The 27,539-nt window shown below is 39.4% G+C and overlaps 1 protein-coding gene across 1 annotated transcript; it reads right to left on the reverse strand.

Moving 5' to 3' along the window:
• Positions 1–7,348: 7,348 nt before the first annotated feature.
• On the reverse strand, positions 7,349–10,555 carry CCN2 (cellular communication network factor 2). The gene is made up of 5 exons (XM_053914097.2): positions 10,288–10,555; positions 9,950–10,169; positions 9,416–9,667; positions 9,070–9,281; positions 7,349–8,690 (listed from the first exon to the last, which is right to left on the reverse strand). The coding sequence occupies exons 1-5, from the start codon at positions 10,348–10,350 to the stop codon at positions 8,370–8,372; spliced, it is 1,068 nt and encodes a 355-aa protein (XP_053770072.1). The 5' UTR covers positions 10,351–10,555; the 3' UTR covers positions 7,349–8,369.
• Positions 10,556–27,539: the final 16,984 nt, after the last annotated feature.

A 27,539-nucleotide genomic window follows, 5' to 3' on the forward strand; every position in this document is an offset into this window, starting at 1 on the left:
CTGAGAGCATTAGACATACAGCATTATTCCTCTAGGTCAGCTCTCATTAGCCTCCCTATGAAGCCCTTTGGGAAGTTACAATGCCACACTATCTTTCAAAGTCCTTATGATCTCCATTGGCTACTCTACGGACCTCTGGAAGAAAACTCCCATAGACAAAGATGCTGAGCTTCTGGGTTGAAAGACTGATGAGTGTTTTCTTATTGAGGGGTCCTCTATGTACTCCAGTTAGCTGAGCAATCTGTGTGGAGGAGAGGTCACCAAACAACCACGTTTGAAACAGTGTGACAGAAAGACTACCATAACAGAAGCAGAAAATTTACAAAGACTCATACCAAACAGATGGAAAGCCACCACATATTGTATGGCTGGACTAAGAATGTATGTCATGTTACTCAGGACTCCATTCCTGGTGCTTTTCCCACATTTTTTCTATTGCTGTTTACCAAGGCTGAACACACGAACTGACTTTCCCAGAACTCCAGCACAGCTGCTGCCCTTCTTAGAAGCGACCTCCCAAAGGTCACACTATAAGGTCCTTAACTCTTTCCCCAAATCTAGGGAACCACGGTGCTTGGCTCATACCCACATGTGCCCCTTCTCTTACTGTTGTCCCTGTGTCAGGGCATCTATGCAAGTGGAATCCTGGGAATTGCTCCAGACCTCTCAGAGCTCTTTACATAAATATGCAAACTTGCCCAATAACCCTGGGTTTAAAACTATGAACGACAGGAAATCATCTTTGCACTGCGATTTATCAGCTCAAATTATGGGTAAAACAAATAAGTAGAATTTTTAAAAAGTTGCCATGTAGAAAATATTTCCTAAGCCCTTAGATTTAATGCCATTTTCAATACTTCATAACAGCACACTAGAGAAGATATAACAAATACTGAACACAGATCAGAAAAAAAATAGCTAGAGAGGAATTCAGTCTGGGGAGAAAAATAAGGAGTTAGGTTCATTCTCATTTTTAAAAAATTCCTCTGGAATGATATAAAAGAACATCTGAAAAAAGATTAAAAGAATAATAGTTTATCTTTTTTTAATGTTAAGGGTTTCAATTTCAAAAGACTTCAGTCCCAAACATAGAATAAATCAGTATGAATTGGATCAAAAAATGGAAAATAGTCAACATTTTTAGCAGTGAATGAAGATATATAAAGTCAAAAATTTTTATCACAATTTCCCAATTCAAATTGCTCTACTGAATATTGAATTACATATAGTTTGTGATAAATCTGTCTATATTGCCTAAATTCTAACTTCCTTTTATAACACCCATCACATTAGCAGTTAGATTTGGGTGCTTTATGTGTTTTGCATGTTATTTTTATAAAAATGATGATAGCCTGAAGGTCACTTGAAAATACAATATAATAAGTACAAGATGTTCCTCATCTAATTAGATTCATGGATCTTATTGTCATTGCCTTTGTCGGTGTGACATCTTGGACTAAGAATGTAATCACTATAGTGTTGATAGCCCAGTCTTCTTAGGGAAAGGACCAGATGCCTTAAGTGACATTCATGAATCATGGTTTCCTGTATGAAAGTGAGTGTATGCAGAGTAGTTATTATTATTTTTTAAAATCAGACAGCTAGGGTTGGTTTAAAATTTTTATTTATTCATATATGAGTAAAATTTATTGAAAGTATCACCTCGTCTTCCCTTCTCTTGGCTCCTTCTGCCCTGCCCCAGGATGCTTCATTAACCGGGGTCTTTAGTTGTTTGGTTTGGTTTGTTTGTTTGTTTTAATTAGGTAAAGGCAGAATGGATCAGAGCAGTTTTTGTTTTTCATAAAAGCAGTTCTTTTCTAATGACTCGCCTGCCTATATCCTGTTGAAATGCACATAAACATAATGTAATGTGTTGATAATGCTCATTGCTGAAGTGGAACTTTACACCGTGAGCCGTTATTTTCCACACGGGACTCCAGACACCTTCAAATCTTGTTGTGACCTATAATTACATGTTGTTTATTGAGTCCCATTAAATATACATCAAATACATAGTTTATGGCTTCTCTTCATTACTTTCATTTTGAAAGTATGTTTTAATGAATGTGCCTTCTGATAAGCTAGTAAAACATGAATGTCAGAAGTGGTCAACCTGTCCTCTGAGATTTAAACAAAAATTGGCGTGAGTCCATCCGATGATTAAAAGGGAAGGCCAGTGCCCCTCTAAGATACCTGTGCATTTTGGGAGACTTTCTTTTTATAGGTACTTCTAGCTTTGAGTTTGGGATTTATAATAAGAAATGTATATTTGGCCTTCATCCCTGTTTCTAGCTTAGAGCTCCAAAACATGGTTCCCATCACATGGTTGTGGGAACCTGTGATTTATAGTCAGTCAGAAGTACAGGAATTACCTGGGCTTCTTTCATTCAGCAGTAGTTCTTTTTATTGATGTATATTTTTCCATTGCACGAATATTTTACATTCTACTGATTTGAGATGTTTTCAGTGTCGGGGTGGATAAAACTACTTTGAGAATTTTGTATATGTATTTTGTTCATTTTTCTTGTATCTGTACCTTGTTATATCACAGATAGCTATATATTTAGCTTTAGTAAATACTGTCATACAGTTTTCTAAAATTATATTTCTCTAAGTTACACATTAACTGTGTTGACAAAAATAGTGTTAGAATTTGTTGACCTAAGCAATTCTGAATATGTTTTGTATTCTTGAGATGTAAATTCTAATTAATCAATGGTATTTTACATTTCTTACTAACTCATCTTCAACTAAGTTTTTCACATCTAACACAGGAGATAGTCTCCATGTTTATTGCTTTGGATTTTATATTTAGAACTGGAATCTGACTTAGTATTTTAAGTATGTATTTTATATCGTTTACTTTATTCGTAGTCTTAGCAACAGTCTATATATAATCAGTATGATTCATAAGGTAAAGAATAGTTATTGTAAACTTACGTAGGAAAATCTCCCATGATTTTCTTTAAAGCATAGGAAAATGAGGTAAGAGAATATACTGAATATACATGAATATGGAAATCCTCCAGAAGTTACATGCGTGTTGCACACGCATCCAGGTACATGGCTAATTCAAAAATAGGTCTTAAATAGCTAAGCCATTTATTGATTTATGTATTGTGAACTGTTTATCCAAATCTGAAATCACGAAAAATGAACATGTTCCATGCATATTCTTTGCTATGCTTTAAATGAGGAGATAAAAGATTTATTTCAAATATCTTTTTTTCTGATTATAAAATAATATATGGAACATTTGGAAAAATACAGAAAATTATAAAAGAAAAATATAAAATTACTTTAAACTAACTATCATGAGATGAACACTGTTGACTAAGATTTATTTCTTTTTAATATCACCTCTGGCCTATGACAAAGTTGGTAGGTGCAGGGCCGATCTGCTCTGAGGCACTGTGAGGTCGAAGATATGATACCTAAGTCTTCCTAGAAAGATTACACTTTGAGTATAATGGATAGGTTTCTTAATGATCTCACATGACCAATTAGGTTTTCTCTTTAACTCTCATTATGAACTAATGAATTTAAGGATAGGTGGTACACAATGCACACCATTTTTATTCTTGTCCTTATTGAAGCTCAAATGGCCCCATTTTTAATGGGGGGTATCTTCAAATTGTCTCCTGAGTCCTTTTGATATAATCTTAATTGTCTTTGTTAACTTCATTATTATACAATATGAAAAGATATTCTAAGCATAAAATATTTATCTTATATATTTTTTTGCTAGACTTGGAATCAACCATTCTCCAAGAAGCTCAAGTTTCTTTTTAGGAAAAGTAATGTTTCAAGACCACAATCTAGGCTTAGGGATGCTCATCGCTCTTGAGTTGACATTGTAGTTAAGCCTTTTCAGTGAGTGAATGCAGGGAAAAAACCAAATGTATCTGTGTGTGTGTGTTTGTTCTAAAGATAAAATGCATCATAAGTTTCTGCAAATATTTACTTCAAATTCAAGGCTACAGAATTTTGCTTATCCACTTTCATATTACATCTCCATTTTCTGCCTTCCTCATTAATCCCAGTATTGACCAACACTAGGGATAGAATTAGAATATCCAAAATAGCTCATTCACTTTATTGCACATTCATACCTGACAGTCTCAGAATATCAGTGTTAATAATATTATAAGCACTAAGAAAAACAGGTAAATATTTGGAGGGGGGAGTCTTATGCTACCTCCATTCTTTCCTCCAGGTTTTATGGTTACAGCCTGTACTGTCACAGCATACAACCACTATATACTGTACTTTCTCCTCGTTAATCTTTACTTAGTTGTAATGTTAAAGATCAATTACATGAAATGTTTACCACCAGTCCTTATGTTAATATGTCTCAGACATTTTATTGTCTGAGTTTCTTTTCTAGTCGGTTCCTCAGGAAGGGCTCACAGGAGCAACGTGCTCTGAGTTCTTGTATGTTTATTTACGATTTGTCTGTTATAATTTGAAATATTTTTATCCTTTCTTTATTTATAAATTTTGTCTTTCTCACCGTCTATTCTTCTTAGGGAATTATCCATTGTATTTATTCATGCTTGTGTTTTTTCTAGTTTGAAATAATTCTTTAATTTCTAATTCCTTCTTGAGTTTTATCACCATATTTCTGTTTTATTAATTTTGATTTATGTTGCTGTTTTATGTTATTTCTTGTTTCCTTTTTATCATTTATTCTAATGTCATTTTCTTAATATTCTTTTGAATTGCAAGTTATAGTTTTGACATATTTTCTGGGCCTATATTTCTGACATGCTTTTATTATCTGTAGAGGTCTTATTCTGTTTTTTATTTTTTTTCATTGAATTAAAGTTATTGTATTGGATTTGAAGTGTATTGTATTGGATCCAAAGTGTATTGGATTTGAATATGATAATATTGCCTTCCTGTTTTTTATGTAAAATTGGTTTTCTCAAACTTTGTTCAGAAAGGAAGCTTGGTTTAGAAAACTTTTCTAACTTCACAGAACTCCCTCTTTTGTTGTTTTTATGCAGTATTAAAACTATGAAAAGTCATGAAAAGCAGGGACCTACAACCAAGATTGCTCTACCCAGCAACGCTATCATTTAGAATTGAAGGGCAAATAAAGAGCTTCCCAGACAAGAAAAAACCAAAGGAGTTCATCATCACCAAACCATTATTATATGAAATGTTAAAAAGGACTTATTTAAGAAAAAGATCAAAATTATGAACAATAAAATGGCAAAAATACATATATATCAACAATGGAATCTAAAAAACAAACTAAGCAAACAAGAAGAACAGAGACAGAATCATGGATACTGAGAGCACTTTGATGGCTGCCAGATGGGAGGGGAGTTTGGGGGAATGGGTGAAGAGGTGAGGGGATTAAGAAGTACAAAAAGGTAGTTACAGAATAGCTGTGGGTATGTAAAATACAGTATAGGAAATGGAGTAGCCAAAGAACCTGTTCGTGGACATGAACCATGGTGGGCGGATTGCCTGAGGGAGTGCGGGTTGCTGGGTGGAGGGGGGCACAGGGTGAAAATGGGGACAACTATAATAGCATAATCAATAAAATGTAATTTAAAAAAATGACAGTTTTCTTCCTGAGATTTTAATCCTCTGTTTCTCTCCTCAGTTTTGTCTGGATCTTCTCCCTCTGTATCTTTCTTATCTCTGACCTGCTCCATTTTGACTGCTCCCAAGAGTACGGATGGAGTCCTTTCTCGTGAAAGAACCTTGGTCTGTCTGTTTTGTTGGAGAAGGCAAAAGCCCTACCAGTTTCAGTGGCTGATGTGAAATCGGTGTCCTCTATTTCACGTTGGCTGTTTTTGAGCGTTCCTGTTCTCAGGAGCATCAGATACCCTCCAGCAACCCTTTGCATTTTCCCTACACGTATGCTGACATAGTGCAGGTCTTGGAGGGGGGGTCGATTTATCCCACTTACATTTCAGGGTTTAAGGGATGCTTTGCCAACTAATTTTTAAATAAATATCACTCATGAAGTATTGATTTTGCAATCTAGTTACTGTTTTTTATGTGGAAATTTGAAAATTCTAAAATCTATGCTTCTGTTTTACTCCTATCTTGCCAGAATTCTCAAATTCCTTTGAAAACAGTCAGGCTCATTTACCATGGCCCTTCACCTTTGCAGCTAGGAGTCAATCGACAGAAAGAAAAAGCGAACTAAACACGGTGTACTGTGTGTGAGTTTGCACGCGCACACGCGTCCGTGTGGATTTACTTGGGGAAGAGATGTAGCCGCTGACAGCATTGCTATATACGTATGCAGGTGTGTCCTAAAGGTCCAGCGTTTTGACCAGAAGTATTTTTCACATTTCGAACGTGGGAAGTTTTTCTTTTGGGTTGTGGCATGAGCACTGATTGTTGAACTAGTCTTTATTTTCAGATGTATTTCTGTCTCTGGAAATGACACGAGGAGAATAGCATTGCCAATTACCCTGTGATGGGTTCTGTCAGCAACTGTTTTTTCCTCCTTAGAACCTACAGCTATTCTGATCTGGAAAGAAATGGGCTTCTAGTTGTGCTCGGAGTATTTCTTTTTGCCATTTATTTTAGTTCACTTTTCATTAGAGGCTTAGATAGGCCCAACATTATTTCCAAACCATGCTTCTCGAACAATTTCATTTTGTCACTCACAAACACTCTCTTGGTAAGCTATGGACCTTGAGATCTGAAAAAAACAAAAACTTAGGCAAGTGGAGGAGTTGCTTTTAAGACTAATTTCTCTTAATGAATCAAAGATTTGCTTATCCTCCCTTTTCTATTTATGCCACCATCTATTTGTGATTGGTTATCATGGCAACTGGAAACAGAATTATACAAAATGAGGTTTATTAAACTGCTCCATTTTAATGCAGCTTTCACTTTATACTTCTCAGATTTGACAGTAAGATATTAAAGTTCAGAAATAGATCTACAGTAGAGCATACAAATTCAAAAAATGATTAAACATTTTCTACATGCAAGGCACAGATGGTTTATGATGTGAAGGGTTGGAAATTAAATGCCCACCATGGCCAGAGGCATTAAATGTGAATGGGGCCAAGTGTAATACCGGAGGGGCTGGTGGAGAATGAAGAATCTAGACACAACTGAATGTGTTTATAAAGTACTGTGAAGCTAAAAAAAATGCCTGTGTGCTTAATATAGTGCATATTCCTGCAAGTTTATGACACCTGATTCACTGTGAAACACACAACTGTAAAAGTTATATTGATGTGATTGACCAATTTATTAGTACATATTTAGAAATTCACAGGTGAATAATTTTAAGATAAACAAAAGGTTCCCGTTTATATGCAAGAAAACTCAGAAATATTTAAAGAATAAATGAATAACCAAGCTCTTTATAGAAAAAATATATACTTTATTTTTGACTAGAAAGGTGCAAACATGTAACTTTTGGTCACACTTTCAACAAATAAACTGTCCCAAAACAGTCATAGTCAAAGTAGAAACAAATGCTCCCATGTGGAAAAACTGATCAACTGTGTAGAGCCACTCATTTCAGTAAAAGCCATTTGTTCATCAAAAGTGAGGTTATCCCATTTCCAACCTACAAATCAGACTTCCAAGGGCATCGCTGGCTCACCTTCAAACAAATGATCTGTTTGGATGGACTGTCACTCCGACTGAGCAGAATGTCCATTTAAATATCCATGTCATGCTTTGAATGATCAGACAAGCTTTACGTCTTACCTACGGTGTTCAGAATCGAGGCTAACATTTGAAATATCAAAGCATTAAAAACAAACAAAAAGGCACAAACAACTTTAAATTAACTTAGATAACTGTACAAATATATATATATACACACACACAATATTTACAATACCAATAAAAAAAAATCTGGCTTGTTACAGGCAAATTAGCTTGCCACAAGCTGTCCAGTCTAATAGACAGAATTCTGATTCTTGAACACTGTCATTCGAATCAGAATGTCAGGGCTGAGTCTGCTGTTCTGACTTAAAGAAGAACTCCACTCAGCCTCACGATGGCAGAACACATCCTAGCTGTCAGCTACAGGCAGGTCAATGAGCGTGCTAACGTTTTCCCTCTCAATGACCCTGCAAATAGCAGGCACATCATTACTGTAAGATTTCAAGCCCTCCCACTGCCCCTAAAGCCACACCTTAGCATACATTCTGGTGCTATGTGCTAATGTAGTCCCACTGTCAAGTCTTCCTTACTTCAAACCAGTGTCTGGGGTTGATAGACTATTTGAACGTCACACGGCACAATATGTTGAATTTGGAGGGAATCTTTCTTTTCCCCAGTTAGAAAAACTGATTTAAATAACTTGTGCTACTGAAATCATGTTTACAGAGAAATGAGATGTGGATCAGTTCAAGTTAGAGCCCAGTGAGTTAATGTCTCTCACTCTCTCTGGCTTTATGCATGTCTCCATGCATCTTCCTGTAGTAGGGTGACTCAAAGATGTCATTGTCTCCAGGACAGTTGTAATGGCAAGCGCAGGTCTTGATGAACATCATGCTCCTCTTCATGACCTCACCATCAGAACACTTGAACTCCACGGGAAGGGTGGTGGTTCTGTGGGGGGTGCAGCATCGGCCATCTGTGCACACTCCGCAGAACTTAGGCCTGTAAGCCTTCACGCTCGTGCAGCCGGAAAGCTCAAACTTGACAGGCTTGGAGATTTTGGGGGTACGGATGCACTTTTTGCCCTTCTAAGGAAGACAAGGGAGAAGAGAAAAATCAGCGACTCTACAAGGTAAGTAGCTTTCTCCAGTCTCTGTGTGTTCTGGGCTTATATTGTCTGACTTCTGTTTATATTTTGAGGAGAGGAAGTTTGAGTCTCCTTTGCCAGTTTTCCAAAAATAGGCATAGTCTCTCTTGGGATGTCTTGAATTAACTAACACTGTGGTGGATTTCGTAGTGGAAAGCTGGTGGTTCTTATTACAGAACATCTCATTCCAGCAAAACAGCACAACGGTTAGGTATTTTTGGAGATAATAGGCCTATAATGACAAGGGTGGTTGGAGACCTAACTTTGGTCCTATCTACCATCATTCCATGAAAACCAGTTAATAGGAGCAGAACATGTACCTTAATGTTCTCTTCCAGGTCAGCTTCGCAAGGCCTGACCATGCAGAGCCGGCTCTGCTTCTCCAGCCTGCAGAAGGCGTTGTCGTTCGTAACCCGGGTGGAGATGCCCATCCCACAGGTCTTGGAACAGGCACTCCACTCTGTGGTCTGGACCAGGCAGTTGGCTCGAATCATCGTTGGGTCTGGGCCCAACGTGTCTTCCAGTCGGTAAGCTGGGAGAGCAGAGCACACAAACACAAGGTAAGATGCCAGCATAATACACTTCCCCCTTCCCTTGGCAAAGTTAGCACTAAGTCCCTGGGGGAGAATTGCAACACTGACTTGGTTAGAGGAAGATTCAACTCACCGGCAAGGGCAGGGCCAACCATGGTTTGGTCCCTGGGGTCATCGCACACCCACTCCTCACAGCATTTCCCGGGCAGCTTGACCCTCCGCGGGAAGGGGCAGTCGGGGCTGGGCAGGCGCACATCCATGCTGCACAGGGGCACGCAGCCTACAGCCCCGTCCAGGCAAGTGCACTGGTATTTGCAGCTGCTCTGGAAGGACTCTCCACTCCGGTACACCGTCCCTCCGAAGATGCAGGGGGCACCGTCTTTGGCTGAAGAAGTGGATGGGAAAAAGAGGGGGTGCGGGGGTCAGGCATCGGTCTCTGGTACTTAACAGTAGGCGCACTGGGGATGCGAGTTGGGTTCAGGGCTCCAGGGGGCGGGCTGGAAACAGCCAGAGGAAGGGACTCAACTGGTGTAGCTTATTGGCTTATTTTCTTGTGGGAAGGTGGGTGTGAGGGAGGAGGTGGCCGGTCACTAAGTGTCGCAGGCACCTCGGCTGGCGGTGGCGGTAGCGAGGGGCAAGGGGCACTGGCGGGGGCTGCAGGTCTTACCCGTGCACACGCCGATCTTGCGGTTGGCCGGGGAGCCAAAGTCGCAGAAGAGATCTCTGTGCGGGTCGCAGGGGTCGCGCTCGGTGCACAGCTCGCCCAGCTGCTTGGCGCACACACGGCAGCAGCCGCAGCCGTCCAGCACCAGGCTGACGCCGGCGGGGCAGCGCGGCGCCGGGGCCGCGCACTGGCACTGGCCGCTGCAGTCCAGGCCGGAGGCGGGCTGCAGGGAGGAGAGGGCGGTCAGCCGGGCGCACGCCCCTCGCGCCGCCGGGCCCTCCCCTTCCCCGCCGAGTCCCTCCCCACCCGCGCCAGCCCCTCGGGGGTCTCCAGACGCTTACCTGGCTGCAGAGGGCGAGCAGGAGCCCGAAGACGAAGGAGACTCGACCCAGGTCGGCGAACATGGTTAGATCACTGCGGACCGGGGGTCGGAGTGTGCAGCAGGGCGGGCTCGGGTTGGAGGTGGGTGCCGGGACGCGCCGGGCTGTCGTTTCTGGAGCTGTCGGCCGGGGCGGCTGCCGTCAGGCTGGAGGCGGTCGGTCGCCTGTGGTTGGAATTGCTCTGGCTGCCTCCTCTCGGCGGGGAAGAGTTGTTGTGTGAGGTTGGGGCGGGCGGCCGAGGCTTTTATACGCTTAGGGCGGCCCCGGCTCGCCAATGAGCTGAATGGAGTCCCACACAAACAGGGACATTCCTCGCATTCCTCCCCACCTTCCTGCCTCATCAACTCACACCGGATTGATCCTGACCCTTTGACACTCAGCATTCCTCCCGTCTGAAAAAGCTGGCACACTCCAGCTCACTTAAAAAAAAGAAAGAAAGAAAGAAAGAAAGAAAGAAAGAAAGAAAGAAAGAAAGAAGAAAAAAAAAGGGCTCAGTATTTCCAGCACCGAATAGGATTTTTCCCCCTTGCCTCTTCGCACCACTCCTGACTTATATCATTTAAAAACACATCGGCAATTATTACTTTGTATACCACTCAATTCTGTTTCTAATAGCTGTGCCTGTTCTACCCACTGACAAATCTCTCTTAGGATGTAGGTAGCTAAAGAAGCCGACAACAGGGATTCTTAAAACAACTCTAACGGTTTTCCTATGTATTACTTTTGTAATGATTTTAATTTTGGAGGCTGTCTGCCTTTGAAACTCCTCAGAGAGCAGAAGAGGAGTTAGTTGCTTCTAAGCTGAAATCCACAAGAAGCCTGCCTACCTCCAAAACCCTGAGTTCCATAATGGAGATGTAGGAATTTGATCTTTAGTGCCTCGGGATAACGGTTTGGATGCCCATTGCCAGAACAGAAAGAGAACAAAGCCTCTGCCTCAGTGTGTATGCAGTTTCCCGAGGGAGATTTCCAGCACTCTTGCCTTGTTTTCTCTTAACACATGTAGCAGTTTTATTGTTGGGGTATAGGGAGGGAAAGGAGATGAGTGGGCATCAGTCTTTCCAGAAAAATGGTCTTATTGTTACGGCAGAGCAGATGATTATGTGTTGGGTAGGTACAGGCTCTGTATGTTGGGGCGGGAACACAGGAGTGGGAAGAGAGAAGAATCAGACAAGAGGAGGCCAGCAAGAAGATTGGGGTTCTTGAAAACACCACTGTGGGTCTTTGAGAAATGAGTGATTTTTCTTACATTCAAATCTATTAACTTCAAGTATGGATTGTACTTGGTTTGTCTTACAGTAAAAAATCTGTTTATATAACAAGAGCAGTGTTATCCATTATATCCGGTTATGAATTAAGAGTGTCAGTGAGTAACAGATTTTAGTGATTCTCCACATGTCTCTGAATAGTGATTGTGACTTCTTATTGCCCAAGAGGTGTGCAACCTAATGAGATGAGATCGGGGCAAGGAAAGAACAGGTTTTATTCCCTCTGCTTGTGTACAGGTGTCAAATATGGCCCATAACGTCTAAGCCCTTCTCCATGTCTTAGTATTGTTCGTTAGCTTCACTAAGGACTTGATGAACTGTGCTTTCAATTAGAATCTATAGTTCAGTTGTGTTTTTGTTAATAGTTCCAATTCCCGTTTCATGTAAAGAGAGTGATTCCAGGACCATGCCCGTTTTTCCTATTGCAATGCCACATCCTTTGACAGTGGTGTTACCCGTGAGTTGTGGACGCTTCCTTTTACTGGCTTAAGATAACCATATCTGTTTCCGATGCGAAGACAAGCTCTCAGAAACAACACTGTAGATTTACAAGTTGCAAACAGTCTGTTTAAGCTGGGCATATTTTTTACAGTTTCAATCCATTCTGTTGAAAAATAGCCAAGAAAATAAATAGCCACTCCAGCTTCAGCACAGGCCACATCGTCTGTGCACGATTCCCTTGTTCAGCAACCCACACGCCGTACAGTGCAGTTGTGTGTCAGCAGTGTGAATGGCCAGCAAAGGGGGCCTCTGAAGCTTAGGAAGAATTTTCATCATTGTTAGTTAATGTTCTTTCCAAACATTCCTCAAAGAGAAGAGGCCTACGAGTTCCTATTTAAAGAAGGAACATTCCAAGTTATGTTAATAGCCACATGTGTATTAAAGGCAACTTGGCCCCCAACTGTTTCTTCCCTTGTGGATGATTTTAAAAGTCCAAAATATGTGGGAAGCCACAGTGAAATCTTTCAAGACCTAAACCCCCAATTACATCTACCACTAATAGTTGGAAAGGTGTGGTAAATGGGGAAGGGGAGGGATGTGAAGTCCTAACCTCACCTAAGGTGGGATGTGGGCTCAGTGGTGAGCTGTCTCAGCTTGCAGGGTGAGGTAGATGGGAGAAAGGTTGGGGATTTTTGAGTCTTCTGGAGAGCCTGAGAGCCACCATCAACAGTTTCGTGTGAAACAGAGTGAAGACTTCCATTCATGGAGGGGATAAATTGCTGGACTGGGTTACAGTTGGGTGAGCTGGGTTGTATTCTTGGACCTGCCATTCACAAATCTCGGGGAAGTCAGAGTAGGAGCCATCTTCCCAAGTTTCCACTTAAATGATGATAATAATGAGTATTTTTTATTTCTAAGCATTTAATGATGGTTAATTAGATTAAAATTTTCAGGGAATTGGTACTTTATTTTTTTTTAGACTTTCTTGATTTGCTTTTTCTCTATGAACATAATAAAAAATATTACCATTGGTGGTAAAATATTATCTGCCTTGGTGGCAAAAACACCATGACATTCTATATGATTATATTGTAAAATTCACGTGGACCTTGAAGTATTAAAAGTCCATAGCAGCTCCAAATGGATGGTTTGAATATTGGCTAAGAGAAAATAAGCATATTGAAATATACAGAATATGGAATGTCAGAATAGAAAAATAACCTGTGCATTATAAGGTATACAATCAAAACTCTTTTGAAGCAGTTAAAGTAAAAGTTTATTATTGAGAGAGAGAGAGAGAGAAATGACACCCAAGATGTTCACAGACTCCAAAGTGTGTTTATACTATGATACGGACCATCAAGTGCCAGGAAATTCAAAGGGAAGGGAAGGGCTGACTCTCCGTCCCTAACTCATGCCATGGGGATCTGAATTCTTGCACTATTATAAATGACTCAGCAAATGTTTGTGTGTGCCTGGGCGGTAAAGTGGAAATAGTGGCTTCTTATAACTACGTCCAACTCTGACTTATCCCAACCCTTTTGATTGACAGCAGGCCCAGCATTGGGAAAAAAAGGTCTTTGAATTTGTGTGCAAAATGGTTAAGATGCACTAATTTTGTCTTGTAAGCAAGTGTTTATCTACCAAATGCTTTTTAGAGAGCATTTCCCCCCCCCCCCCCCCCTTAGTAAAATGAGGAATTCACTAAGCTGGCCACTGAGCCCTGTTTACGGAGCTATATAAGGTATCTGTGTGTCTATGTGGGCTTCATTTGTGCAGGTCGTTTGGTTAAAAGTCTTGTAAGATGTTCAGCTGTGGATGTACTACATTCCTTCTCATATGTTTCTTGTTGTTTTTCCCCCCTAAAAAAAAGGTTACTTGATCAGGTATCAGACAGAGAGAAAACCTGGCAGGACTACAGGAAAGTGGCCAGACTTGGAGTGTTTGTGTACTTAAAGAAGGAATTTTGCACATTTTCAACTTTGAATCCTGGACATTTTCTTATAAGAGCAAGTAGGAGTCCATGCCAGCCCTCAAAGCGGAAATCAAAGCTCCCAGGGAAACATACTGGAGGAATGTGACTCAGAGCCAAGACATACGCAATGCATACACTAAACTGTCAGACTGATAGGAAGTCTGGCCATATAAGGGCATCTGGACAGTGAGCGATTGTTCTGACTGAGGCTTGGGAGTGGGCTTCTGATGTTTCTAGCATGCCTCAAATTCAGTCATGTAAATGAATGTGCCAGAGGGCTTTTTGCAAATTCCAATAAATATTATCCTAAAGACTTCAGGGTCCCTGGCTTGGTTTACATTGCCTTCTGTTTGCTTAAGATGAAGGTTAAGGAGAGGGCGTGCTTGCTGGGAGTTCAGAGGTGGGAGCTAAGCATGGATGTTTGCTATCTAAATCACATTCAGTTCCTTCGTGTGCTTTTTCCTCCTTAATAATTAGCTCTCTGGCTTTCTTAGGGTATTTTCTGATGCAAAAGTATTTGTCAGAAGGTAGTCGAGGTTGTTTCAAGTGGTCTGTGTTTTATTTACTTATTTGTAGTTGGAGTGGAGGGTTAGAGGAGTGAAAAAGGAAAGGATTTAAAAAAGATGTGATATGTCCTTCAGTTCACTGGTTGTCTCACTTACTTTCTAATTTTATTTTTCAATTACAGTTTGCATTCAGTACTATTTTGTATCGGTTTTGAGTGTACAGCATAGTGGTTAGCCAGTCATATTCTTTACAAAGTGTTTTTCCCCCACTACTTCCAGCACCCACTTGGCACCATACGCAGTTATTACAATATTATTCACTGTACTCCCTATGCTGTACTTTACATCCCTGTGACTGTTCTGTAACCACCAATCTGTACTCCTCAATCCCTTCACCACTTTCACCCATTCTTCCGTGTCCTCTTTGCTCTGGCAACCATCAGTCTGTTCTCTATATCTATGAGTCTCTTCTGTTTTGTTTATTCATTAATGTTGTTCTTCAGCATCCACATAAAAGTGAAAGATATGGTATTTGCCTTTCTTTGCTGACTTATTTCACTTAGCATAACACCTTCTATCCATGATCTAGGTCTATCCAGGTCTATCCATGCTGTCGCTAATGACAACATTTCATTCTTTTTTGTGGCTGAGTGTATGTATATATTTGTCTTTTTTATTCATTTGTCTGTCGATGGGCACTTGGGCTGCTTCCAACATCTGGGTGATTGCTAATAATGCTACAATGAACATAGGGGTACATATGTCCTTTTGAATTAGTGTTTTGGGTTTCTTCAGGTATATACCCAGAAGTGGAATCACTAGGTCATAAGGCAGTTCCATTTTTAATTTTTTGAGGAAATTCCATACTGTTTTCCACAGTGGCTGCACCAGTCTGCATTCCCACCAACAGCACACTAGGGTTCCCTTTCTCCACATCCTCGCCAGCACTTGTTTGTTGATTGATTGATGATAGCCATTCTGACAGGTATGAGGTGATATCTCATTGTGGCTTTAATTTGCATTTCCCTGTTGATTAGTGACATTGAGCATCTTTTCATATGTCTGTTCAGGTCCTCTGCCCATTTTTAAATTGAATTGTTTGTGGGGATTTTTTGGTGTTGAGTTATATGAGGTCTTTATAAGTTTGGATATTAACTCCTTATTGGATGTATAATTGGTGAATGTCTTCTCCCATTTTGTGGGATTGTCTTTTCATTTTGTCGCTCATTTCCTTTGCTGTGCAAAACATTTTAGTGTGATGTAGCCCCATTTGTTTATTTTTTCTTTTGTTTCCCCTGCCGGAGGAGATATTTCGGAAAAAATTATTGCTAAGCGAAATGGCAGAGATTTCACTGCCTATGTTTTCTCCTAGGAGTGTTACATTTAAGTCTTTGATCCACGTACAGTTTATTGTTGTACATGGTATAGGAAGGTGGTATGGCTTCACTTGTTTTCTTAGTTTAGTTAGAACCCTGTGTGGCCTCTACTCCACCTTCATTCACCTGCGCTGGTGCTATCGAACGAGGGTGCTGCTGGCGGTGGAGATGTGTCTCTAATACCTTTCCTGACAGATTAGCAACTCAAATTTTTTACAGTTTAGCAACCAGGAGTCTTTACAGACCTTGGTTTTACCAGCCTAAATGAGAAGAGTCTTCTTGGTGATACTTAAGTGATAGTGAGTAAGAGTGTAAAAGAGTGCAGATAACCATTCCCTTAAATGTGTAATTTGGTGAAACCAAATCAACTGGCTTAAGAGGAAGAGAGAATTGAAATGGACAACTTACTTCAAAGAATGAGAGTAAGTTAAAGGATAACTATTTGGAAAGGACTAGTGTAAAATGTACAGGACTGTATCCCTAGAAATTCTGCTGGAGGGTGGGGAAGTAGGGAGAGACTAAGCCAGGTCCCATTGTTTGATCCTTTGAAATGCGCTCCCACCTCCTGCCAAGAAGCCTGAGTCCCTTCTCGGAAAGGTCAGGGCTCCCTGGAACAGTTTTTAAAAACCATTAGACAGGGCCCAGAGCACTGGCTGGAAGCCTAGAGGCATGAGTTCCATACCTGGCATATCTAATCCTCTCTGAGCCCCAAATTGTCCACCTTTTTAGCCCAAGGAGACCATACTTATGAAAGTACTTTCACACGATGTATTAGAATTTGAAGTGCACCTGTTTCTTCTGTTCTTTAGTGGCTCTTCTTGACCTTAAGACTAAACCCAACTCAGCTTTGCCTGCGAAAGTCCATCACAGAAACCCATTCATCCTCGCAGGGATTTCAGTGTTAAAACTCTGAGAGCTGAGAGAAAGTCACATCCTATTAGTTCACTTTTTAAATTAGATGTTTAGAGTCGATAGAAACATTTAACAAAGGAGGCTATTTTTGTCTCATGCCTGTGATATCCCTTACATGTCATCTGTATAAAGGAAATATGACAGTATATTTCTCTTTTAATCATAGTTCTCAGGACACATAAAAAGACATCTATACCCAGCTTTGGTCACATGATAGCATCTGCTCTGTTCATTTCCATTTTACAGTTTTCAGTCCATTTTTGGGGGGGGTATGGGTTTTCCAAATAGTCCTTTTCTCTTCAATGAAAGCATGTGCCCCTCACTAACCCTTAGGTAGGAAATGGTGTGTCAATATTAAAGAAAAAAAATTAAACATTGTTACTGTCTGCATTGATGATGTTTTCTTTAGATTTTCTTCTCAGAAACCAAGATGATGTTCTTTTGTTTAACATAATGCCACGGGCTTTTTGCACTCCACCTATATTTGTTTTAACATCTTTCTCACATTCCCCTTTATAATGTGAACTGTGGTGCTGTGATAATGACAAGCACATTTTCAAATTAAACAGAAACTGGTTGCCAGTACATTCTAGAATGCTGAAAACTGAGTTGTTCGGATTGTCCAAAGAGTTTCTAAAATATTTCCCTACCTGTGAGCTTTTAAATAAGTGTGCCTGTGGGGATCATACATTAAAATCAGAACACATGGATAAGGCTTTTTGAGAAGATGTCTTACCTTCTGGGAGCTCACACCATTTACGAAGAAGAAAAGCACACTCTATTTAAATAAACTCTTGACGCCATCAGATTTAAAGTAAAAGTGAACTAATACATTGTTTACTTTGGCACGAGAATGCACAAAGCCAATTTTGTGTGATCAATTTAACAAGAAAACCTCTAAAGCTCTGCCTGGGTACCTGAAATGAATATCCTACATGGCTGTTATCACTTTTGTTTATGTAGAAACTTTAATTTCAAAGCTCTTCAAAAACACAATCTCACTTCAGCTTCATAACAACCTTGTGGGGAGCTCTCCATTTGCAGGTGAGAAAATTGAGGCCCAAGAATACTAATCACGCAAGCTTGATTAGAGGTGGGACAGAGGCATGCGTATTTGAATTTGGTTTTCTAAAGGGCCCTTGCCTCTCTTCCAAACTCCACTGCTTCTTGTCTTCATACATAGTGATCTCTGTTCTTATGAGAGTTATCTGAGATCTTCTTAATTGGCAGAGTAAGTATTATGCTGCAGTCTGAGATATATAAGCATGAAGTAGAAAGATGATATGTATTGATCTGTATTAGGAGAGAACCTTGGACTTAGAAGAATATATACATATTTTTACAGCTAAGATTTTTGTGATTTTGTTCTGTCAACAGATGTGTTGCTTCTTATCCGCTAATGAACTGGTGTAGCTAAAAAAGGAAAAATGAATCAAGATGATGGCTGTACTTTGGGAAGCTTAATATCAGGGTGTGTACTAACTACCGTGACATCAGCTTCAGCCCACACTGAAAACGGTCAGTCTCTAGCCCTGGGTGATCTCGTTTCGGCTGAGACTCAGACCAACCACAGGCATCATGAAAGTCTTCTGGAGCATTTGCATCATTCGCTGATAAGCTGCTCTTATGAATAAAGATGACAGAGTTGTAGACAGGCCATCTGCAGTGAAGCAATATCTACTCTAAACATCTTTTTTCACAAGTATCCCTTAATAGCCATGTCCCCACATGTTGACATAGTGCTCCATCTTCAGTGAAAATGCACTTTCCTCAAACTGAACATAGTTTGTATTTCAAGCTTACAATTTTCCCTTCCCTCCTTTCACCTTGGAATGATTGCTTTGAATCACGACTCATTTCATTTTGTTAATGGAATGAGGTCTATGTCATAACTACAGGTGGCAGAGAATAAGAGTGTTGGCTAGGAATGGCGGGCTTATAATGAGGGACTTTTCTTACGGATGCACGTGTGTGTGAAAGTTAACAACTTTAGGATAGAATTTCATATAACCACAGTCTTGCTAATGTCTGAAAATATTTTACCATATAGATGATGAAAGATGATTTTGTCCAAATGAATCTTCTGTGGCGTTTTCATCCTGGCTGTTCTCTCTGTTGATTTTTCTTACTCATGTATTTTGCCCTGCTGTATCCATATATGGTTGTTTCATGAGACTCTGACTGCTTGCTTTCAGCTCTCTAGGTAAGAAAGCAAACTTCCAGTCCAGCTGCAAATAGACTTTGGATCAATTTTACTTTGCAGTACAGCCGGGCACTGCCACAGCCAAATGGATTCCCTGTGGGCTTTGCCAACTTATCAGGTAGGCCCCTCTCTCACCAAGCAGATTTTTCCTTGCCAGTTTCTGCAGGAGCTGACAGAGGGGGCCCCGCAGCATGGTGGTACCCACTTATGCCTCTCTGATGTTCTCTTCTGACCCTCTGGAGCCTGGTCTTAATCTTGAGAGGGCTCAGGGATTCCAAACTCCTGTAATTTTCACACATCACATCCAAAGTTCCAAGAAAGGAAGATGACCTTATACTGAGGAGAAACAGCAATCCAGAAAGCCATTTGGTCTGTAATAAGTGCCAAGGACTAGGGAAAGTCTTAGACTCTGTGTGTGAATGAGGGCAGGTGACCAAATGCATTGATAGGAGCATCTCCTGGTATCTTTCTGAGAAGCGCTGCTGACAGTCCCTTTGCTTGCGGTTCCTTATTTTCCCAGCAGTGGTGGTAGTAGAGAAATACTACCCTTTTACTATTTCAGACAGCTCAACATTCAATCAAGCTAGGCCTAGAAGAACAGAGGGAAAAAAAAGATACCAATAGATCATTACAACAACTTTTTGGTGTCTACATTTATTTTTAAGATCTCAAAAATAAAGTCTTACAAAATAAACTAGATTCATATTTAATTGAACAAGATTTTCAACAATTCTAGTCTGATATCCTAGTATGAAATTTTATTATTTTTAAGTGGATTAATTCTGCAGTATTTCATAAAATAAGCCACCATTTTGGATTTAGCTGGGCCAACTTTTTGTTACCTTGATTTTAAATGTCCTATTAATAGACATAATATAAAATTGATTTGAATATATAATTTGTTGGACTTTGTATTTCTCTTTCTGTTTCAGGAAAGGTCTTTTCTTCTCACTTATTTCATTATTTAGCCATTTTATTAAATGCCTAACATTGAGCAAACTACGACACTTGATCTTTCTAAGCCTCAGTTGGCTCCTCTTAATTAATAGCACCCACTGTAGTAGATTGTTGTGACAATTTGTGAGGATTAAATACCCCAAATGGACCACAGTGCCTGTCACAGAGTAAGCACACAATATATGTTCATTTCCTTTTAATTCATCTTTAAATATTTTACATACTAAATTTCTGCCTTAGCACATTGCCAAATACTAGCCCTTAGCCCAGTAGGTTTCTGGGTCATGCATTATGCAGATTTCATGGAAAGAAAAGAATGTTGCGACAATTTCTGTTGACAGCCTTTTCCTAGAATGACACATACTATTGTTATGTCACCTGTGAATGAGTTCTGAATTGTGATTCTGTTCTTAAGGATCCTCCCTTTTTTTGCTATCAAATTGCCACAGGGGGGAGTATAAAGAATTTAATACCGGTTACATTAGGAATCCCTTATCTAAAACATCCATATAGATTATATGAATGCCCATGAGCAAGTAGAAATTTTGATGACAAAATAATAAATTAGGCTGCTGTTCAATCGTAGATTTAATCATTTTGTGATAGTTGCAAAAACAGTGCCTGGAAAACGTCTCTGTGTGAAACGGAGAAGTGTGTGTGTGTGTGTGTGTGTATGTGTGTGTACACATGGGCAATATTGATGCTGTAAGAGAAGGAAGAAAATTTCAGTTTCTAATTTTGCCATCAAAATCATAAAGGAGAGAGAGAAGGTGAGTAAGTACTAATATATGTAAAGAGAGGACGAGAATGGCTTGGACACAGGAATGTGCCACAGCCTCAGGACGTGAGAATGTGGGGACATTTAGCCTGATGGAATTCAATAGCTAGATAAGACAGCTCCAAAATACCAAAGGGTGCAATGGAAAGTGAAGTATCCTTTTGAATAATACAATTGTATTTAACAGGTGTAAAAATCATGACCTCATTTTATGATACTAATAGCCCAAAATGTGGTTATTTCCTCTGCCTTGTTGGAGAGAGTGAGGCACAGCAGAAGTCCTAGGTAAGCCAGAGAGAGGAAAATGAAAGGTCCCTGTCATTAGCTGGTCTTCTGACCTACACTGTTTGCCCTTTCCAATTTATTCCCTTCTCTGCTGCCTGAAGGGTCTGTCAGTGCTGAGTGCTTACTCACCCTACTCACCCGCTTAGAGCCTCAATAGGGTTTCCATTGCCTCCAAGATAAGGCGTCTTGTCTTGTCTAGTCTTATCTCTCACGACTCACCATTCCTGCCCTACTCCCTGTTTTCATCTCCTATTTTGCTCCATTCAGTTTCAATAATTTCTAATTTTATCAAGCTATTTCATACCTTTAGAACTTGCTCATTTTGCTCGTTCAGCACTTGGAAGAGCTATAAGGTGTTTTTACATCAAACAGACTTTGGCTGTAGTAGGAACTTGTTTCATACTTGGTCCAGTACATGCACACTCACACCCACACCCACAACGAAACAAATATTTTAGAGAAATAATGTTTGTTGTTACTGTGTGTGATTATTACATTTCATTTTTTAAAAAACATTGATCTTGACCTCCAAGCTTATTTTACTGTCTAATTGGACCTATGCGCTCACACACAAACACACACACATACATGTATGGTTTTGGAACCCTACTTGATCAGGACAGGCTACTTGAAAAAGCAGTGGAGGGAGGTGGGAGGTTGTGTGAAGATGTGAGGCGTAGGGGTGCTGTGGACATTCTGCGACCCACAAGGGAGCATCTGCAGTGGCTGGGAGACTGACATGTGGAATCCAACTGAAATACAGAGCTGAGACGCAGGGAGTGCCTGGGTTGGTGCTAAACCAAGCTTATCAGTTGAGTTAATGTGTCTGTCCTCCTCCCCCTTTTTAATGGTTTCTGGATATTGATCTAGAAAATATTCTATAGACTTCACCACTGCAAGAGCCTTTTTTTTTAACATAAAGGAATACATAGAAAGTGATAACTTAAAAAAAATCGTTGACCAAGGATATGTTCTTATTGATTTTAGAGAGAGAGGAATGGGGTGGGGGAGAGAGAGAAAAAGAAAGAGAGAGAGAGAAATATTAAACATCTTTTGGTTGGCTCATGTCCTCATCCCAACCAGGGATCAAACCTGCAACCTTTTCGGTGAATGGGACAACACTCCAACCAAGTAAGCCACCTGGCCAGGGTGAAAATGGTAACATTTTTATGGCATCTAGAGACAAAAACTTACTAAGAGTTCTAAAATTTTGGAATGGTAATAGTATAGGAATCTGTTTGGTGTAAAGATATCAAAGATCATAAGTGAACTTAGCAGAATTTTTTTTAAAGTTTCTAAGTAATTTAAGCTATGTTTTGGAAGTTGAGTATTTGTGAATAACCTCTCACTGCATCAAGTACAAACAAATCCACCATTGAAGAATTTTGTATGTAAAGTTTGGGAACTAGCTTGAACTTTAAAATATTCTATAAATATCCTGTATTTAGCTAAAATTGCATAATTACTAAAATCTTAGGAACTATGATTTATATCATAGCATATTTATATCAATTCATAGATAAGCATTTTGTATTTATTGATTATATAAATATAACTTCTGAGGCTCACGTTTTCATACCTGGTAGGTTTATATTTCTCAGAATACTAGGGAATATACTGTGTATATAAGTTAAGCCAATAATTTATTAAAGTAAATTAATCTCTAGAAATTTGGATAATAACATTAGTATATATTTAGGAAAAATTGCTCATTGACTGAACTGCCTGATGTAATTAAAAAACAAGCAGTTGTCAAAGTTGCTTAAACTTAAACAGAAGATCTTAGCGTGAAACTCTTCTAGACTAATAAATCTATTCAGAAGCTCCAAATTAAAAGTCAGTCAGTCATTTGTTGATGTTTCTCTCTCAATGAAATAAATATTTCACAACTACTTTGAGCATTTCTATATTTCTAACATTGTGTTAAATACAGTGGGATGATAAAAGCTACCTGGTTCATACTTACAAGCTGGTTGTGATCCATCTGCAGAAGAACGTCACACATGCACTTAAGATTAAACCAGTCGTCCTCCCAGTTGGGAAACTCAGGACACCGGGAACTCTGGAGGATGGGTGTGATGTAACATTCATGACCCTGAAATTGGAACTTGTGAGGGAATTTGAAGCACAGATTATGATAGACCTACCCGCTATGAGGCTCAAGAGCTCTTAACTGTAAATGGGTCGGTGGCAAGTCACTAAGCATTTGTGGAGGGATGTAGCGCTGAATGTTTCATGAGCAAGAGGAGGGAGAAATAACCAATATGAAAAGTCCTGGTGTGACTTTTTTATGGACATAGGCTGGTTTAAAGGAGGAAGAAGAGAGGAGCTGTCAGGGCATTCTGGGCCTTAGGAATGGTGTGAACAGCCTTGACTTTGCGAATGCTAAGTCATTCCACTTGTGGCAAAAATGGAAGAGAGAGATGGGCTGTTTTGATTCAAACCAACATGGGGATGAATTGGAAAGTTCGAGGAAGGAAATGCAGTGTAGGAACCAGAATCCTAATTTTTTCCTTTTACTGTAATGTTGAATATATCACTTATATTTTTAGTTCTCTTATTATTTCAGAGACATTTGTAGATCTATCGGGTAAAGTTAAGAGAGCCTCAAAACAAAGAATTAGAATGTTGAAATCATCGTTATGCTCCTGTTCTCCCTTTGCTTTAATAAACAGCCTCTGTTGTTTTTTTCTCTGCCAATTGTAAAGTGCCAGGCATGCAGAAAAAACAGAAAGCGCAATAAATATTTGTTGAGGTAACGCATCTTTCTGGAGGACAGAGATTATGTCTTTTTTTCTATTTATGCTTCTCCATGACCCCTACCCGGACGTTTGACACACAGTGGACATTCGGTAACTACAGAGTATAAAAGTGTTTATATTATTGAGGAACAAACGTGGCTAAAGGGAATACTACTTGGCCAGCCTGTCCGACAAATTGCTCTATTCATTCACTCAGTAATGGGTGCATTCACTGAACACTGTGCTAACGTGAGGACTGTTGGTCGAATGGCGGTGTTAGCAAGAGTTTCACGTCTTTATGCCTTTATGCAGGCTGTCCAATGCTTACTCTTTCTTCAACCCCCAGCTCACGTGTCACTTTGTTTTGGCATTCCAGCCTGGGTTGGGTGCTTCTCCTTTGTCGAGCGGTGTGGTGGTTTGCTTGTGTCCCTTACCAGACAGAGCTTCACGAGAGCGGCATTGAGTCATTCACCTTTATGTCCCTAGTCCCAAGCCCAATACCTTGTTTACAGATGTCACTTGATGAGGGTTTGTTGAGTAAGTGTTTGTGGAACACATATAATCTTTAATGATGGTGTTGTCAGATACCTGGCTTTGAACTGTCAATTTGGCTTTTAAGTGTGGTGTTCAGAAAACTAACTGAAAAAAAAAAAACCCTACCAGAATTATAACAGTTTGGAGACAAATGGTGACTGAACAGGAAATAAAAATTGAAAAGTCATAAAAGGCTATATAAATATAAGATGAAATGTATATTACCATTAATAAGCCCTTCGTATTATGAGGGTATGTACATTTTTTATCGCTACACACTTTTTACTGTGCATCTAGCGTTTCTGTTGAAGCTTTGCTGGCAACCCTTGCAGTATGCTCTGAATGTGGGAGCAGGGCAGCCGGGACCTTAGAGGTCGTTCAGTTCAAATACTGATTTATTGAAGAAATAAAGCCTCTCGTGCTCAGAGAAGACAAAGACAGACACATTTCAGTGATACAGTGCTGTCTGTGCCGCAGTGGGCAAAGGGAGCCCCTCTTTCCACAACGCCATCCTACCAGTCCAGCCCACAGCTTGGGGCAGAGAGCCGAATGGATGGTGGGTGGTCTGCTTCTTCACACACACTGCTTCCCTGTGGCCACCCATGTGCTCTGGAGGAAGAGGGTGTTGCCACAGTGCATGTCTCTCTACCGTCTAGGAGGGAGACCCTCACATATGTTACCCACAACAATAGCGGCTACCCTTTATTGAGGACCTATGCTAGACTGATTATATGGGTTAATGCAGATCCTCACATGACCCTGCAAATTTATGAAATTTACTCTATTTTTATAGATAAGGGGGGTGGGGGAGGAAATACGTGTTGTGTCCACGTCAGAGCTAATAAGTGGCAACGCCAGGATTCCCCCTAGGACTGTCTAACTCCCCAGATTCCATAGGTTTTTTCCAGATACCACATTACCTTTAATGAAGTAAAGAGGGTATGATAACCTATCAACATACGTAGGATAATAGGGTATATTAAGAACAAAGCATAATGCTTTCTGTAGAATTTAAATGCTTACCTATTGTTAGGGAAGTGACTACATGAATGTGTATATGATTCTTACAAAGAAAACAAATCATCCTTTTAGATTTATGGTCATTACAGTAAGTTAGAATTACATGTAAATATGAAGGTGAACATCTAAATTCTGGAACTTTTTTGTTTTTTTTTTTTTAGTAACCATTGCATCTGTAGAGCATACATTTCTGATTGATTGTATAATAAGAAAACCTAAAAATTTTCCCAGTAAAGTGTACGTGGAAGAAATTTTGAAAGTTGCCTCATGTATACAGTATTTTTCTTGAAACCAACATAAATGCCTATCACCTCATTATTTTCAGGTTGAGCTTTTTTGGTAAATTTAAAAACCCTAAATAAAATGTAATTATTAATGAAGGCATGATGTTTATTCAAAGTTTCAGTTAATAAAACTGTCTTTTTAAAAATCCAACATAAATAACACTTCAAGTCATTTTCACTGAGAGCCAAGTAGTGACTTCTACAAGTCTCTGAATGTTATGAAGTGAGTAATTGTTACTGTCAGGCAATCAAGAGAACCAACAATTGACTTAAAAGATGAATGGGTAAAACATAAAGTCACTGTTTTATGGATGTTTATATATATATATATATATATATATATATATATATATATATATATGTATAAAAGACTTAGAACAGAAAATCAAAAGTAAACCAAACTGAAAATTCACTAAAATTGGTGGCTCTTTTTCTTTTAATTTTATACTCATTTGATTTGTGCAGTAATTCTTGAAGTTTATGTTTAACCCCAAATTAAAAAAAACAAATGCAAAGTGAGGGCAAATTTCTATCTTTGCTCCCCTTCCCTAAAGACAAAAGTTAGACATATTTAACGCACACATTTCACTGAGTTGACTTATTAAAGCCGAGTTGACTTATTGAAGCTGAGCTGACCTAAATGGTTATAAAAGCTCTACATATATAGATGTTAGCAGATATTGTTATAAGGGCAACTCTTGAATGGAAGGGAAATATAATGTCCACTTTGAATGTACAGCTAACAAACTTAGGAATAGGAGTTTCCTTTTAGCTTGTCCTAAAAATAACACCATGTTCTTTGCTTTCAGGCCGAAGGAGGAAGTGACTGACAGAGCCTGACTTCCTACTATGAAAAAGGTAAGGATGAATGAAAGGAGGAACACCTGTGAAAATTCTAACATATGATCACATATTGATCAAACCTTACCGTTTAATATTTCCATTTGTAAACTAGATTTTTATTTGGCATAAATGTAGCAAAAAATATGTGCTTTAATTTCAGAGTTTTTTTCTTTACATAAAAACAAAAGGCAAGGCATTTGTCCTATACGATGAATATACTTTAAGCAACGTCTGCTGCTTCTAAATGTGGCCTCTCTAGAGTTTATTTAATGTGTTCCATCTTCAGAAAGTTGCGGAAGAGTACAGGAAATGCTGACAATTTTATCTATAGGAAAAGTCCTGTGGAACAAAAGAAACCATTAGAATAGTTTTTTATGCTCAGTTTATGGTAGCATAATAGAAGCTAAAGCATATTGTTATTTGCAGTTATTCCTTTAATAATAAGTATTGCAACAGTTTTGGTCATTAAGAATACAATTGCTACGACTTCCTTATGATTTTTTATTTCGGTAAAGTGAGAATTTTTTCCCCTTCAGGTTTGGAATATGTATTTAAAGACGCCCAAAGCCACGTAACCAGTTAGTGGCAGAACTGGTAAGTGCAAGTTTCCTGACTGTAACTCTTTCTCTGGAGTTTTTTTTCTCATTGTGTTATTTTACTTTATTTAATTTATTGTGGGGAAATATATTTTGAGGAAAATAAACATAAATGGAAAGGAGTAAAATGAATTCTAACTTATGACGGCTGTTTTCAGTAATTTTCAGCATCCTGGTTTATTTCCCCCCCATGATGTTGATGTCCCTCAGTGGATGCTGATGTGTGGCCCTGTGGTCCTGTGGTTCCAGACCCGAGCTCCTGAGTCAGACTGCGTGGGTGAAGCTGGTTCTGTCCCTCACTAGGGGTGACTGAGTGGGAGTCTGTGTCTCAGCTGCCCCTTTGGAAAGTGGGGCTGTTGTGAGAATTCAATGAAGTATAGTTTATTTAAAGTATTTAGAATACTGTTTATATATATAGTAAGTACCCCCAAATGTTAGATATTATTATATTTACTTTAAGAATTAATATTATCAAGGAAGATGGAAGATCTCCT

Source organism: Desmodus rotundus, chromosome 11 (genome assembly GCF_022682495.2).
Source record: "Desmodus rotundus isolate HL8 chromosome 11, HLdesRot8A.1, whole genome shotgun sequence".
NCBI classification, from domain to species: Eukaryota; Metazoa; Chordata; class Mammalia; order Chiroptera; family Phyllostomidae; genus Desmodus; species Desmodus rotundus.

Bases quoted from the DNA above. Each gene is read 5' to 3' on its own strand.
- CCN2 (XM_053914097.2), bottom strand. From the start codon at position 10,350: ATGTTCGCCGACCTGGGTCGAGTCTCCTTCGTCTTCGGGCTCCTGCTC. The intron at 9,282-9,415 runs GTGAGTTGAATC...CTGCTCTCCCAG, and splicing joins GGTTGGCCCTGCCCTTGCCG to CTTACCGACTGGAAGACACG. The intron at 8,691-9,069 runs GTACATGTTCTG...TGTCTTCCTTAG, and splicing joins ACCTGGAAGAGAACATTAAG to AAGGGCAAAAAGTGCATCCG.